Raw genomic sequence first — 16,966 nt, forward strand, 5'->3', positions numbered from 1 at the left:
TCAGGGAGGACTTGTACAGGCTTCCATGTTGCAAATCTAAGTTCACCATTTATAGACCAAGTGGCCTTTTCCTATGAGGCAGTGTCCTATCCTGGGAGTAAGTAATGATGGGATAACTTCACAACATGGCACAGAATGGACATCAGTTCTCCAGAGACCATATCCCTGTGGGTGTCACTTGGTGATCAGTGAGTCCCCCACCCAGTCCCGGCAGAGAAGTAGGGGTATGAGGGACTTCTATCTCTGTGTCTACATGATTTCTTTTTTGGTCCTTTTCTTGTGAGTAGGGAGTCCGACGATCAATCCCCGAGGGAGAAAGGCCAGAAGCCCAAGGATATGGTGGGGGATTGCATATACCAGCGGCTTCCAAGACTCCCTATAGCTCAGAATGTAAGGAAGCCACAGAGGGGACCAGTGGGGCAAAGGAATCCCTCCCCAGAAGAGAAAACCGGGGTAAGTGGTGGCTTGAATGTTTCAAAAACCAGAGGATCTGCTGGCCCCCACAGAGTGAGTAAATGCTGACACCTGTATGTCCATAACTGGGGGCTTCTGACTTATCCCAGCTGGCCTGTTTTGATGTCCTAACCTGGGGGATTGGCCCAGTCAGATCCTCTGGGGAGCAACCTTATTCCCCACTTAGTGGCACGTTCAGCTTGGTGTCCACAATGCTCAATCCAGTTCGTGGACATCATAAAATGGGCTCCGAGTGGGGCCATAACATCTTCAATTTCCTGGCCACCGGCACTGGGTCTGTGTCCTCTTCCAACTCCAAATCTCTGCCCTGACATGAACCTGTGAAAGCCGCCCCGATTTCTGCTGACTCGCTGAGCACTCGCTCCCTCCCCCCGCAGGTGAAATGCAAGAACTGCGGGACTTCGGGCACCTGGCCAGCAGCCGGAGGTGCCCCATGAAGTGCTGGGCGGAGGCCCTTGCCCCCCAGGCCTTGGGCTCCAATAAGAATGAAAACCTGGAACCCAGGAGGGCTCAGGACTTACAGGTCCCGGGGTCCTTCCACAGGACTGACAGCAGGAGGGAACCAAGACAGAGGTGAGGAACCACAGGGTCGGAATGATTCTTGGGCCGTGGAGCCCCCCCCCCCCCCCCCCAGAACAGAGGTGATGTCTGGGCTCTAGGAGTGTTCCTGGTGCCCAGTCACTGTATGGGCAGGAAGGTCGGGGCGGCCAGACAGTTCACATGATTTTTCTGCAGGCAGGAAGAGCAGAGGAGGGAGGCTTTGCCCCCGAGACCACCCGTGAGACCGCGGCAGAAGCAGCAGGGCTCGTGGAAGGAACCCGTGGACGTGGGCGCCCACCTGAGGGTGAGTCTCACTCCTGCCTCCCTGCTCTGTGTCTCCATCTGCATTTCGCTTCATTCTCAGGTGCGCGGGATTACAGTCAACCCCAGGCCGGCCTAGAGGAGCCCCGTGGGTGTCCTACGTGTTTTTCATATTCCAGTTTCTTTCTTTGAAATATGTATTTTTTCTATTTTGTGCAAGTCGGCCAGCAGATGCTTGTGGAGGTGTCTCTGGGCCCAGGCGAAGGGATCTGTCGGATGCCTTCTGTGATCCTAGATCAAGACGAGGCATCTTGCAAAATTTTGTGGCTACTCCCAGATTACCCTCCAAAAGGATTGTTGCCATTTACACGCTGCACGTTCTATGCTGTGGCGACGTGGCTGAGTGCGTCAGTCCTGTGTGGAGTCCCGGTGGACAGTCGTCACACACCCTGACACTCCCGCACACCTGTGTGCGGCACGGGTGACACATTCTGAGGTGTGTGATGTGAGGTTCCTTCTCCCACAGCACCCCACCAGGCCACTGCCCAGCCAAACAAATACGAGACGATCTGTCCTGGGCCCGGTCCCCGCAGGTCAGCTCCCCTTCGTGACACCTGAGGAGTGGTCTACACTGCCTCTCAGGGAAGCCGGGGAAATGTGTGCTGGTGAGGCAGCCCAAAGACTGGTGTGGATTCAGTCTGCCGAGCTCTAAAGCACGCCTGCCAGGACTCACCTCTCATCACCAAGTTCACAGCCAACAGGCCTGGTGTTTTCTCTGCCGATGTCCCCTGGCCTGCTGGGAAGACACTGGCCCAGGCACAGGCCAAGCATCGTCATGTGGCCTCGAGGTCCCACTCGCAGCCCGTTATAGGGAAATGTGGCCAGAACTCCAAGCTCAGCATCCAGGCCCCCAGTAAAATCTCTCCCCAGGTCGCTCTCCAGACTTGTCAGAACCCTCCAAAGAGAGCAAGATTCGGCCTCTTCTAACCCCCCCAAACTGAGCTCCTGGTGACCTGGTCTGGGAGCTGTCTGTCGCCCCAGTGCACTTCTCTTGGATCCAGATACCCCAAGTGACTGGGAAGACACCAGCCCTGGTGCAGGGTTTGATCCCTGGGCCCCATCTAGCTCTCCTGGTGTGAGCTCAGGCCAGGCCTGTGCCGTCCCTAAACTCCGCCACCCAGGCACGTTCCAGGCCAGCAGGGGCAAGGACAGGGCAGGAGATGGGCCACGGGAGGGCTGAGCTCCAAGTTGTCAACTGCCCCCGACTCTCTGCAGAGAAGTCTGCCCTGGCCGATCGGAGTTCTCACTTCTTAGAGGCGTCAGAGAGACAGGTTCCTGGGGTCCCAGGGGAACTTCTAGTCCCCTCCCCAATGAGGAGAGTGACTGAGGGAGGCCCAGTAGAGAGAAGACTGGGTGCCCAGTGTCCCCTGACGGGAAGTGGCTGAGAGACGGGGAAGAGAGGCAGGAGCATCTCTTTTCTGTGTCCTGTGAGTCAGACACCTGTGCCCGTGCTGGGGGTCCAGGTGACACCAGGCAGACACTGTAAATTTTGTAAATTTAAGTTGTATTTAAAATGGAGCTTATGAAATTGTCATGCATAGTCCTTTGTGAATCAGATCTTGTTTAAGAAACTGAGTCAACTTGGGGAAGCCATGTCACACCCTAATGTCAGTAGAAAGCTATGAAATTCGTCTGTGCCCGGTAGGTAAATGACAAAGACTTGGGTGACTGGCAGAGGATTGTGGAGAAGCTCTGCATCCCTGGTACAGCGGCCCTCCTGGGGGTTGAATGTTCCACATTGAGGCAGCGTTTCTTGGGAATTCTCTTTGCCTTGGGGAATGGGGCTATTCTTTTAATGTTTATATTTTGGTATTAAAAACCCATTGCAGGGGTGCCTGCGTGGCTCAGTGGGTTGAGCCTCTGCCTTCGGCTCAGGTCATGATCTCAGGTTCCTGGAATCAAGCCCCACAACGGGCTCTCTGCTCAGCAGGGAGCCTGCTTCCTCCTCTCTGCCTGCCTCTCTGCCTACTTGTGATCTCTGTCTGTCAAATAAATAAATAAAATCTTAAAAAAAAAAAACAACCCGTTGCAGTGTTACGGTCGACTGCATTCTTTCAGGAGGAGTGAAAATCTGTGAGAGAGAACATGTATCACAGCTTTTTGATTCTTCCTTATCACGTCGGGTCAATTTATTTTTCTTCATCCAGTTCTGAGTAAAGAGGAGGTTCCTACAGTCGAATCCAAGGACCTGTAACTGTTAAGAAATACAGACTCCCAAGCACAAGCCAGCTTGAATCAGTATCTGGGGTTCTTCATAATAATTCCAGGTGTTTCATATGCAGGTTCAAGTGTGGTAAGCTCAAAAATCGACTGGTTCTCAGTCTGTACATCAGAACCACCTGGTGAGCTTTAAATACTGTAACCACCCGCTCCTGCCCCCCAGGGATATTCATTGGTTGGGTTGGGTTTGAAACGAGGCATGAGATGATAGAAAAAACATACATATAGGTCTCTGCCCCCACTTCCTGACACAGAGCTCCTAAAATCCCTGCCATTTCTTAAGTGATAAGAGCGCTGGGAGCATCTCTCATGCTAATGAGGTAACCGTGGGTGGGCTCCTGGGTGGGGCTGGTCATCAGAAAGCACCAGCCACCCTTACAAGCTTGGGACTCTCAGACCCGCCCCCAGGCCTCTTCTCCAGGGAGGGGAGGGGCTGGAAACAGCCAATGGTCAGTCCTGCCCAGGAGAGGAAGCCTCCCTAAGATCCCAGAAGCCGGGCATTTGGAGACCTTACCGGCTGGCAAACACATCCACACTGGGACAGTGACACACCACAGTCCTTTAACAGACTGAAAAACGTGAGTGTTTTCCTGAGTTCTGTGAGCTGCTCTAGCAGATTAATCAAACTCAAGGAGGGGGTTGTTGGAACCTCTGATCTATAGCTGGTCGCTCAGAAGCCTGGGTGGCAGATGTGCCCAAAGTGTGTGTGTGTGTGTGTGTGTGTGTGTGTGTGTTGAGGGGGTGATCTCGTGGGACTGAGCCCTCACCCATGGGACCTGGCATGTCTTGGGGTAGACGATGGCAGAACTGAGTTGAATTCTTGGACACCCAGCTTGTGTTGGAGGTTGGTTTGTTGCGGGGGGTGGGGGAGGTGGTGGTTGTTGCCAAAGTGTCAGAAGGGCTCCGTGTGACAGTAGACACAGGAGGTGGAAACTGTATCCTGACCTGCGTGGATGTTGGGTGTCAAACCCTCTGTGGTTATTTGGGGTTTTCTTTGTTTGTTTGTTTTTTGAAGATTTTATTTTAGGGAGAGAGAGAGATACAGAGAGCAGAGGGGGGCAGAGGGGGAAAGAGAGAGAATTCCAAGCAGATTCTCCATTGAGTGTGGAGCCTTATGCCACGCTCGATCCCACAACCCTGAGAACGTGACCTGAGCTGAAATCAGGAGTCTGATGCTTAACCAACTGAGCCACACAGGAGCCCCCTTTCGTGGTTATTTGTAACACACAGCAAAGTTGAGGAAGCTGGAGGTAGAGTGTGAAGAGAACGCTGCATGAACGTATTTTGGGGAAAATTCTGTCCTGAATCGAAAAGAGGAAATTGTTCTTGTCAACCTAAAATTGTCAGGAGACCGTATTTAAGCAAAAGCGTTTATCTGGGACTGGAGAATTGTCATGCAGACTGCAGAGATGGGGGTGGCAACGCAGACAGTGTCTCACTAGGGAGAAATAAGGGTTTCTGAGGACGAGAGGGAATGCTCGAGTACTTTGCTTACAAAGAATTTTGGTTGGTGTTGATGACAGCAAATGAATCTTGGCTTCACGTCACCGGTCGCTAAAGTCCGTTACTGTAAGAACTTGCAGGCGTGTTTGTGCCTTTTCCTGAGATGTGTGTGGGCTGGCCCCGTTCAAAGTTCATGGTTCTACCGGGTGAGGTCGGGCATCAGGCTCACCTCCTGAATGGCCTCCCAGCTCCACTTGAAACCCTCTGGACATGAGTGTCACCGTGTCATTTCAACTTTCACATTCCCTTGAGTGGGATTTCACTGGAGGGGAGGGGAGCAAACCAGATGTCCCCTTTCTGTCTGTGAGATTGTGTCTCAGGAGAACTTCTCTGTCTTGCCAGGGATAGGACTACCCAGGTTTCCCTGGTCAGGGGCCCCAAATCCAGGAAAAGATGGAGGGAAATCTTCAACTTGGTTCTTCCACTTGGGACTCCCCAGGTTGCTTTAATGAGGCTTTCTTGGAAACAGAATTAATACCACCAGGGGCCCCATCAGGACTATAGAATAACAGTATGATACAGCCATTAGCTTCCAAGTCTCAGCGAGTCCCCAGGCTCCACTGTCCCTGGGCCTGCTCAGCGTGTTGGAGAAAGCCAAGAGCAGTTGGAAACGTGAGCCCTACTATCACCAGTGATGCTCTGATAAGTAGGAAATTCAGGTTCTGCAAGAGAAATTCTCATTACGCTGACCCAGGAACCTGTGATCTGTGTTAGTGCCCTGGGTATTTTTGAGGCAGGTGATGGAGAGACAAGTACTAGGAAAACCCACTGGCAAATCTCGGCTCAAAGTCCCACCTGGTGTGCGGTTTGTGTTTGCAGTGAACTTTCCGGCATTTTGTATTCTTTTCCTCTATGACCCAGCTGGTCATTTGGACCAACCTGGGAGTGAATACATTTGAAAGAAGATCTTTGCCCCCATTTCTATATTTAAAGAAAGTTTATTTTTCCATGTGAAAAAATATTTAAAACGTAAGTGTGATATTTGATTTCTTTTCCATAGTATGCCTGAACACCGTATTCATTTAAGGACATTAGCCCATCCTTCTTGCTGCTAGCGCTTGGTCCATGTTGGGAGCTGAACTAAGGGTTTTACACACTTTAGGTCATTCCATCTTCCTCACAGCCCTGCTTCCCAGTGTAGACGTGTAGGTGCATGGAAAGAGAGAGGACACATCAGGTGTTGGTTTGCCAACTGGGGAGCTTCCTGGGTGAACTCTGAAGCCAGCGCCCTATACAGAGGGCAAGGAGAGACCGCAGAAAGAGGTGCACCACCCTCGATGGTAGGTGGCCGGCGTAAGAAGCAACACACACACATGTACGTACTGTACTGAGTGATACTCTTGCACCCAGACAACGTGATCTACATTTCTCATGTGGGAGAAGTCAGGGTCAGTTGAAAATGCACATTTCCTATTTTAATGTGCACAAGATTCTAGTGGGGTCTTATTGAGTCTTATTACAATGCACACTCTGACTCAGGAAGTCTGGGGTGGGCCCTGAGATTCCACATTTTAACAAGGCCCAGTAATGCCAAAGGTATGGGTCCATGGGTCGCCCTTTGAATGGCAAGGAGCTCGGACATTAAGAACACTCCTTGGATAACTTTAAACTCAAGAAGTTTATGGGTGTTCCTAAGTTTTGTCAGCAACAAAAAAAAGGCTTACACAAACAAAAGGTCTAAAATAATAATAATAACTTAACATACCTATTAGATATCATTTAACTGTATATTTTATAATTATTTATATTATGAATTGTTATGTTATCAGTACATCAATGTATGAAACCACAAATTAATCCATGAAATCTCATCATTCCAATTTTATGAGAATATTGTTTGGAACATCTAGTGAATTGCTGGGACTGAGTTTGAATCTAGTTATTGGGTTTAGAATTTAACTTAAACAGATGTCTGGAAGAGTTTAATAGTTGAGAGAAGCAATAAAAAGGAGATGAGAAGGTAACAACAGATAATAGTTTTGAACCATTTATTTGGTATAAATCAAGTAACCATATGCTAATAAAAAATTTATAGAGTGAAAATATTCATTGCCTTAGGAAATGTTCAAGACATATTTCCAATATTGAGTAGGTTTTTATTTTATTTTTTGTTTTGTTTTATAATTAATATTTATTATGCTAGTGAAGATAACAATTTAATAATAAATTTTAGGTAAAATTGTAATGACCCATATTAAAATTTTCTGGAAAGTAGAATGCTTTTTATTAGCTAAACAAGGGAAAGCTAACTTTGAAAATCCATAAAATGTCCTTGGCTCCATTTTTAAAAATTTAATTTAAAGTTTTAATTATTATTGTATTATGTTATTATAAATTATTATTTTTATTATGTTAGCATGTGGTATGTCATTAGTTTTTGATGTAGTGTTCCACCACTCACTGTTTACATGTAACACCCAGTGCTCCATGCAATACGTGCCCTCCTTAATACCCATCACTGGGCCAACTCACCCCCTCTCCCCTCTAAGACTCTCGGTTTATTTCTTGGAGTTCACAGTCTCTCATGGTTAGTCCCCACTCTGGTTCTCCCCACCCTTCATTATTCCTTCCTTCTCCCAATGTCCTCTGTGCTATTCCTTATGTTCCACATATAAGTGAAACCATATGATAATTAACTTTCTCTGCTTGACTTATTTCACTCAGCATAATCCCCCTCCAGTCCCAGCCATATTGATGCAAAAGTTGGGTATTCATCATTTCTGATGGCTGAGGAATATTCTATTGTATATATGAACCACGTCTTCTTTATCCATTCATCTGTTGAAGGGCATCTCGGCTCCCTTCACAGTTTGGCTACTGTGGACATTGCTTCTATGAACATTGGGGTATATATGACCCTTCTTTTCGCTATGTCTGTATCTTTGGGATAAATATCCAATAGTGCAATGGTAGTGCAATTTAGTGTGTTTTTTTAAATCTCATTGTAGAACTGTTTATAATTCTTGTTTTTTTAAAATATCCCTGTATATCAATAGTTTACGCTGTTCTAATTTTTAGTATTTGGGGACAATAAAGATGTCTGTATTATGATTATGATTCTTGCTGAAATAAATGAAGTAGTAGTTCATACAAGTGAGAGGGGGAAAATACAGTTAGAGAAAATAGAAGAATATTTTTGGGATGGGGATAAATTTATAATCATGAGGAATATCCAGTATGAGATGTGTTTCTAGTGGGCATATTTAGAATTTGGAAGTTCAGAGCTTAAATTGTCAAGGTTTAAATGTCAAGACCTGTGTAAACTCATTTTGTATGACTTTTTTAAAGATTTTATTTGTTTGAGAGAGTGAGTGTGTGTGACCACCAGTGGGGAGGTTTCCGGAACCACTCATGTAATCACCACACAGAACCTGAACTCTTCCACTGCAAACATCATAAATATCAATTACATGAACGTTAATGCAATTCTATTTCATTTACTGTTGCTGTTCATGGTAATGTTTACCAAGGAGCAGAAGCTCAGTCATTCCTGTTTGCTGCTCTTGCCCCGTGACTTGTTTCATAGCTGTGCTTATACCTGGAGGGGATGGTAAATAAATAACCAACCATTTGAATAAACATATAATTTACATATTTATGATCAGCTTAAGTGATTTTGTGTTCCTTTGCAAGGAAAGTAGAGGCTGGATATTCTGGAGTCATGGCTCATGAGAATGTAGGGACTGACAGTAGGAAAACATGCGTTCAGTAGTACAGAAGCATTCCTCAGCCACAGACTGGGGTTGTTAAACATGACCAGACAGATGTGGAAGAGGGAGGACAGAGTCCAGAAGGAAACAAAGGTGCTCACCAGGACAAGGGTGCTTCGGGTGGCTGTGCTCTCAGGGGAGGGTCTGGGGGAAAGAGTATTCCTGTGAATGTATTGGACCTGCCGCTTGTGCTGGTGCAGGATGAAAACTATGCAGCCGCTGGCCCAGATCATGAGCCCCAAACAGAAACCATTATGGAACAATACTGATGCTACATACAATGACTGTGCTATGTGGCTACCACTTATGGAATAACAGTAGTCATAATCACTTTTCCTTGTAATGGTTATGTTGTTTCTTGTGCCAGTCATAAACAAAATAGCAGTAATATTTAGCATCATGTTCAGGACCCAGCAGAGGATGCTGGAGGTACCCAGGTACCTGGGAGCTCTCACTTTAAGCTCTAACCACCTGGAGTTTCTGGGACTAATTATAATGACCTGGAAGACACTCAAGAGGCAGATGGTTCCAATGGCCACATCCCTGCCCACTCTGTGCACATAGAAAACAAGTTTGCATGCAAAATCACTAAGGAAATATTTCAACCCCAAATCTGCCATCGTTTGGGGGATTCCTTTAGAAGAAATGACTAAGAGATTGGCCACAGTCAGGTGCTTGAGAAGCACATCTGTGGACCTAACCCTGCATTCTGTCAAGTGAAGCAAGAGATAATGGTAAAGAAGAGAGAAATTCCCCAGAATTCCAACTATTATCTGTAGTAGAAGGATGATTCCTATTGCCAAATCCCTGTCAGCCTTTCTGCCAGGTCCCAGGGAGTGATGTATTTCCTCCAAGCCAGAGATCCCTGCATGAAAACATGAGGTGTGAGCTGTGTGTGTCATACCAGCTGGAATTCAGTATTTTCCTCTTACATTAGTTCCAACTTACAAATAATTACCTCTAGTTATCTCACAATAACAGGTTTCCAAGTATTGACTTTCATATTCAGTGCTTTCTAGAGAACATGATTCAGACAATGCACGGTTACAGACATGCTGGATTCCTCCCAACTTCATGAGAGAGTCAGTACTAGCATTTTCATGGAAAAGATAAGGAACACTGAGGCAGAGAAAGGTTAATGATTTATCAAATTCAAACCATTTTGATAGAAATGGGAAGATGTGATCCTGGCTGGGCTGGTATAATGGCAGTGCCTTTACACATGGTGCTGTTCTAACAAAGTTAGATGTCTTCTTCAAAATACAGGTGGGGAGATGCCTGGGTGGCTCAGTCTCTTAAGCTTCTGCCTTCTACTGAGGTCATGATCCCAGGGTCCTGGGACTTAGTCCAGCACTGGGTTTCTTGCTCAGTGGGGAGCCTGCTTCTCCCTCTGCTTGCCACTCTCTCTCTCTCTGACAAAGAGATAAATAAAATCTTTAAAAATAAATAAATGCCTTCAAAATACAGGTTATATTTAGAAGATTTCATACTTTGTTATATTATTTTATACTTGGTATTTTGTATTTTGTACACAGAAATGGTTTCCATTTATTTGTAAATGCTTATTGTCTAGGCTAATACCGACTATGAAAAAGTTTTGAATATCTTCATAAAATCCAGATGTGCTGATGGTAGTCTATTGTATACAGACCCGCTCGGAAACAAATTATATGGAAAGAATGCACTATTGGCTTTCTATTGCATTGACACCAGAAACACTAATTTGCCTTTATGTCAGCAAAATGATACCTATCACAAAAATCACTTAATACTCGATGGTGCTCTGAACTATGGGTCTTGAAACACCGATATGGGATGAAGTACTATAGAGTAGAAACTCAGTATCACTAATTTCAAGTGACAAAGTAAAACGTTTAGTAACATCACTTATGAAAAAACATTGTCAGGGCACCTGGGAGGCTCAGTCTGGTTAAGTGTCTGCCTTCTGCTCAGGTCGTGATCCCAGGGTCCTGGGATAGAGTCCCCCATCAGGCTCCCTGCTCAGTGGGGAGTCTGCATCTCCCTCTCCCTCTGCCTCTCCTTTCCTGCTCATGCTCATTTTCTCTCTCTCTCTCAAATAAATAAAATCTTAAAAAAAAAAAAACAAAACACAGGCACCGAGACAAGCTTTGTGAAACATATTTAAATAGGGCACATATATAAAATGAAATCTCTAAGATGGGAAAACACTTATTTGTTATAAATTGAAATTTAAGAGCTTGTGACTGATAGGAGAATTTTTTAAAAGATTTTATTACTTATTTGACAGAGAGAGTGAGAGAGAGAGCACAAGCAGAGGGAGCAGCAGAGGGAGAGGGAGAAGCAAACATCCCACTGAGCAGGGAGCCTGACCCGAGGCTCAAGCCCAGGACCCTGGATCGTGACCTGAGCCAAAGGCAGATGCTTAACTGACTGAGCCGCCCAGACACCCTGATAGAAGATTTTTAAACCAGACAGTAGATCCCAAGATACTTTTGTGTCTAACTACTATCTGAAATCCATTTTGTAACATTGCCATTTCTTTAAATGCCACATCCCCGAATTCAAAGATGGAAAATGGTCTTACCAAAATCAACAGATCATGGATGTTTTCAACAGAAAAAAAAAAAATAATGCCTCCACTAATCATTTCACACACCCTGAGATAGAACATTTCTCTTCTGGTAATTGTCATTCTTATGCACTGCTTCTGCAAAAGACTAGGTAATTCTGTAGATTTCTTCTAGCTCTTACTAATTATGGAGGTATTATAAGCACCCCTAGTAACCCTGAAAATGTAGTCTATTCAGACCCACAGAGAGTAAGGTAGCCTGGCTATAGATCTACTTTAGAAGTACAGGCATTGGTTCATATGAAAAATCAGAATTCATTATCACTTGGATTCAACACCAACAGTCACTGTCAGTGCAGATCATACTAGGTCACGTCAGGAGCCATCAGGGGTCAGTGAAGGTCTAGGACCCTCATCTCTCTTTACTAGCTCTACTCCAGCCAAAGAAATGTTCCACTTTCCTGTGTAGCTTTGGCACTGGACCAGATTCAAACCCAGAAAAATCCTTGTTTTTTCCCAATATGAACACTTACCGAGAGATCTGCTACCTCTCTTTGTTTGAAGACTTGGCCCCCGTAAAGTGAACTCCAAAATACTGGAATTCCTCTGGCTGCCAGGATGGGGATCAGCACCCCAGTAAGAACAGCTAGTATCCTGTGAGAGAGAGGTTAAGCTGCCGGTCCACTAAATACGGGTTTGTGGTTCTATGACCTCAACTCCCTGCAGAATGACAATTTTCTCTTTACCTGTAGCTGCAGTGAGAGGACAGGCTTGGGGACCTGGGAATATTTGTGGAAAACTTTTTTCCCAATTGTCAGTTGCCAAAAACAATGACAAGTTTGTGGTTATCATCTCCAAAGAGACCTTTGCAAGTGTTTGGAGGGTTCTTTCTTTTCTTTGATCCCTGGAGGCAGACAGGGTCTCCTAGGAGGGAGGAGGAAATACTGAGGTCTGACACAGGTGGGACTGGCCTTGAAGCATGTGTGTCGCACTGTAGTCTCTGTTCCCCTGAAAAGTTTTTCTACCCCAAAAGAATTATTTCTCAGTCTTCAGACCCGTGGACTGCAGCATCATTTATGCTATAAGCAGAAATATAGAAACAAAGTAACCGAGAAGATTTTCTGAGAAATACAAATAAAATGAAGTACATGATAACAATATATAATTTACATTAGAAAATGATGGACTCATTTGCACATCTCAATTACAGTTAATTTGGAAGTGCAGGTCAATATGGGAAGTTTTGCAAAATATAGTTTTCCAATAGTCACCCTTCCCCCAACTCCCATAGGTACAGGAAGTCTAACAGAATAATATCTATAGACAACGGTAAATTCTGGGTTGAAACATTTCTTCAGTGACTTTAGATGTCAACTTCTTTTTCATGTGCACAGAGTAGGCAGGGGTGGGTCCCTTAGCAGCACCTGCCTCTTCAGCATCTTCCAGGCCATCACCACTGGCTCCAGAGTCTCCCAGGGAGCACTGCTTAAAGTCAAAGTCCTACAGTGCATTGGTTTCTTCATTTTCTGTGTTTGGTCCTCTACATACTGGTAAACGCTATTTTTCCTACATATGTGACTGGTAAAACTGAGTGACAAAAGGATCACAAACAAAAAAGATTTTGGATACTGTTCTGCAGTTCATCATGACAAAACCAGAGACTCATTGTATGCAGCCTTGCTGTTACTCCTTGCAGTGCTGTTTGGGGCTCATTATCTGGGCCAGCAGCTCCATGGTTTGTGTTCTGCACAGGTACAAGCAGCGTGTCTAACACATTCACAGGACTACTGTCTCCACCAGATACTCTCCTGAGTCCAGAGCCACCCAGAGCACCTTCGTGTCTTTTTACTTCCTCTCCTCCATCTTTCAAGTTTGTATTACTCTTATTTATAATCCCAGTTGGTGGCTGGTGAACACCAAGGCTATAATCTCTCTGTTTTCCAATTGTCAGCCCCTTTCTGCTCATGAGCAGTGGCCACAGTGTGCCCAGGTTCTGCCCTGCCTGAATAAGGAACACAAAATCCCCTCATCTTATTCAAAAGTATGAGTAAATGTATGCATTTGCACAGCATCCCATTGTTTATTCATTCACTGAGAGTGAGCACCATAAGTGCAATTGTGAAACAGGCACATTGCAATAGAGTCTGAACAAGACAGGCTGAGCTTCTGCCCCAGTAATAATAATAATTAATAGCAGCAACTAAAAATGAAAGATTATATAATTATTATGTAAGTATGTCTGTCACTTGATAAAAAGAGGCTCTTAATTTCAATATAATAATCTAATGTGTCATTTTTCCCCTTCATTGTGAATGCTTTTTCCTGTTTAAGGCATCATTTCCTATTCTAAAATCACAGATAAATTCTTTTGTGTTTTCTTCAAAAAACTTCATTATCTATTTTTAAAATTTGGATCTGCAAATCATTAAGAATTAATTTTGGGGGGGTGCCTGTGTGGCTCAGTCAGTTAAGCATCTTCCTTGGGCTCAGGTTATGATCCCAGAGTCCTGGGATCGAGCCCCGCATCAGGCTCCCTGCTTAGGTGGGAGTCTGCTTCTCCCACTCCCTTGGCTGTTCCCCCTGCTTGTGCTCGCTCTCTGTCAAGTGAATAAATAATATCTTTTAAGAAAAAGAATTAATTTTTTGTGTGGCGTGTTTAGAGATTGACTTTTCCCAATGCAGCTAAGACATTTCATTATGAAAATGTTTTATAGGGCACCTGGGTGGCTCAGTGGGTTAAACCTCTGCCTTCAGCTCAGGTCATGATCTCAGGGTCCTGGGATCGAGCCCCACATCGGGCTCTCTGCTCAGCAGTGAGCCTGCTTCCCCTTCTCTCTGCCTGCCTCTCTGCCTACTTGTGATCTCTCTCTCTCTCTCTCTGTTAAATAAATAAAATCTTAAAAAAAAAAAGAAAATGTTTTATAATACTTTGTTTTCACTTGTTCTCATCTGTCACTGGGGCATCTCATTAATATCACTATATGGAGCTGATTTTTTCCATGAAGATTCCCATTAAATTTCCCCTTCCTCTCCTGTCTATCACACAACCAAAGCCCATCTTGGTGTCAAAAATCTTTGGGATGCCTGGGTGGCTCAGTTGATTGTGTGGCTGCCTTCGGCTCGGGTCATGATCCCAGAGTCCTGGGATTGAGTCCCACATCGGGCTCCTTGCTCTGCAGGGAGCCTGCTTCTCCCTCTGCCTCTGCCTGCCTGTGCTCGCTTGCTCACGCGCACGCTCTCTCTCTCTGACAAATAAATAAAAATAAAATCTTAAAAAAAAAACTTCAGTGGCCCTTTTTCCTGAAGGGGTCCTTAACCCCACATTTAGAAAGAGAAGTGCACTCTGCTAGGACACATTTCTCTATGGTCCTCTCAGGATTTTTTTTTTTTTTCATGTCTTGTATCAGCTCTTTTCCAGAGTCTCTTGTCAAGGATTGTTGTAAGATGGTGATAGTGTCTTTCACTGGACCAAGGGGTAGATTGATTTCCTGACCAGTATAATAAAGGTTATACCTCCTTCTGAGGCAAGGTTGAACCATTCTGTTTGTGATAAATAATAAAAGCACTGGGCTGAGTTTCCTCAGCTGTGACATAAATCTGTTCATGCAGCATCTACCTGAGCCCCTTTGCCTCCCCTTGTGTGGTGTGGAGTGGGGAAGGGGCATGTGAACTGAAGTTCTTGCTTCCAGTTGTCAAATGATTAATAAAATCTTTTGTGTCCTATCCAGGAATCTCGTGCATTCTGCCAGCAGCCATGAAACTGGCAAGCTAATTTATTTTGGCTAACATCCTTCACATTTCTTGGCAGTCTTGGTGACAAGGATGGTGCAATAAGAGAGACATGACTCTTTGGAAAGAAAGGGACAAAGTCCCTTTGTTAGTCTGGTTATGGAAAAGAAGGCTCTCTGGGACCAACAGCAAATTCTCTCATCCAGGTGTTAGACCGGGATGGTGGTGAGTAGGGCCTTCCACTCTCTTACCTGTTAATGAAGGCTGCTGCGTGGGGGGGGGTAGGATTGAAACAAGTAACCTGAATGTGCTTTGTTCTTTCGTCTTACCCTGGCAGAAAGATGAAGGGTCTAGAAGTGGTGTTTATTCTTCTCCTGATGTGGGGGAGGGAGGCACAAGGAGTCCCCAGAGCTGACAAAGAGATTTGGGTGAATTTACATTGTAAGTTAATGTGATTGAGCTGCATGTGGCCAGTAGTCTTCCAGAAACCAAAAGAAAATGTGCCTTACTAGCACCTTGCTTACAGCACACTGACACTCTCTCACTCTGGACCTCCTGATGTCTTTGTCAGCCTAAAACCTGACTTCAACTGCTTTAGCCACAAGCTTCAACATGTTTGGCGGAGAGAAGGAACTCAAACTTGTATATATTTGTTGGATCAGGTGCCATGCCACTGTCTTCCATGGTTGTGGGAAGGGAGGTTAAGTGACAAGGACTATAGGGTCAAGTATGGCTGCAAACAGGCAGGAATAAAGAAACCTCTAAGCCAAGCCACACTTCAGTTTTTGGGAGGCGCAAAGGGGAAGCCAGCTCAGACCTTAAGGTGAAAAGCATTGGAGAATGAAAAGTGGGGGTACCTTCCCTACTGCCCTGGCCATCCCCCACCTACCATGTTAGCCTCTTCTGGCCCCTTGCATTCTCCAAGCTCCTGCTTAGGGAATAACACAATCTTACTGCAGCCTCTGAGTCATACAGATGTTAAACATTCTCATCTGTGTACACATGGGGTGGGAGAGGTGGAAAAAGGGACCCAAACCAACTGATAAGGTTTGGCAGGGTACGTAGTGAGAGAATAAAGCTACAGTGATGATGCAGGTGCTAATTCCATACCCTGTTGCTCTTTCTACATTGGAATCTATAGTAGGGATTGATGTAGCATGTTCTTATACTTCCCTGACCCATAGTGTCAGAGGGGATTATTCCCATCTGCTGAGGTGCAGGTAGAGAAGTTGAAATCATGCCCCATAGGGTTAATGAGGTTGAAACTAGAAGAAAATTTAAATCTTTTCCAGGGAACTGTTTTCCCCTAATCAACCATTGCATCTTTTCAGACCCCACTAACAATCCCATAGCTGTCTCTGCAGAAGCCAGGACTTCTGTTCCAGCCCATGAGCAAGCAAGACTCTGCACTCCTTACCTTGGGTAATGAGACCATGACACCATCCAGTTTATACCGGCTCTCAGAGCTTTTCCATAGTCCCTCTTCTTGTCCTAAGATAACCTCCTGACATTAGGGGCTGAATTTTGCCTCCTTCTAATGTTAAGTCTCTACCTCAAAGTGAACATGGGATGTGTGTCACATATATATTTGTTCAACATTCATGCTCCATCTTTCCTCATGAACAGTTTTATGTTTCCCTGCCCTTTTCATTAATATGTATATAATCTTAACCCCTATGATTATTAAAAACAAAACAAAACAAAACAAAACAAAACAAAACTGTTCTTACCCACTTTGGGGAGGTGAATTTGAGGCTTGCCCTCCTGTTTCCTTGTCTGGCTGCCTCTTTTTGTTTGTTTGTTTGTTTGTTTGTTTGTTTAAGATTTTTCTTATTTATTTGATACAGAGAGAGAGAGATCACAAGTAGGCAGAGAGGCAGGCATAGAGAAAGGGGGAAGAAGGCTTCTGGCTGAGCAG

At 45.1% G+C, this 16,966-nt stretch overlaps 3 protein-coding genes across 3 annotated transcripts in view; 2 read left to right on the top strand and 1 right to left on the bottom strand.

The window, feature by feature from the left end:
• Positions 1-16,966, top strand: part of LOC116856139 (zinc finger protein 677-like) — a 125,540-nt gene that overhangs the window by 75,922 nt on the left and 32,652 nt on the right. The window lies entirely within an intron of this gene.
• The window catches only part of LOC116856117 (zinc finger protein 345-like), a 112,901-nt gene that overhangs the window by 72,195 nt on the left and 23,740 nt on the right, over positions 1-16,966 (top strand). The gene's annotated exons all lie outside the window — the stretch shown is intronic.
• On the bottom strand, positions 8,660-9,670 carry LOC116855930 (vomeronasal type-1 receptor 4-like). Its single transcript, XM_032839021.1, has one exon. It carries the CDS (start codon positions 9,668-9,670, stop codon positions 8,660-8,662), a length of 1,011 nt encoding a protein of 336 aa, XP_032694912.1.

This window comes from Lontra canadensis, unplaced genomic scaffold (genome assembly GCF_010015895.1).
Source record: "Lontra canadensis isolate GAN:19392208 unplaced genomic scaffold, GSC_riverotter_1.0 scaffold107, whole genome shotgun sequence".
In the NCBI taxonomy this organism is placed as follows: domain Eukaryota; kingdom Metazoa; phylum Chordata; class Mammalia; order Carnivora; family Mustelidae; genus Lontra; species Lontra canadensis.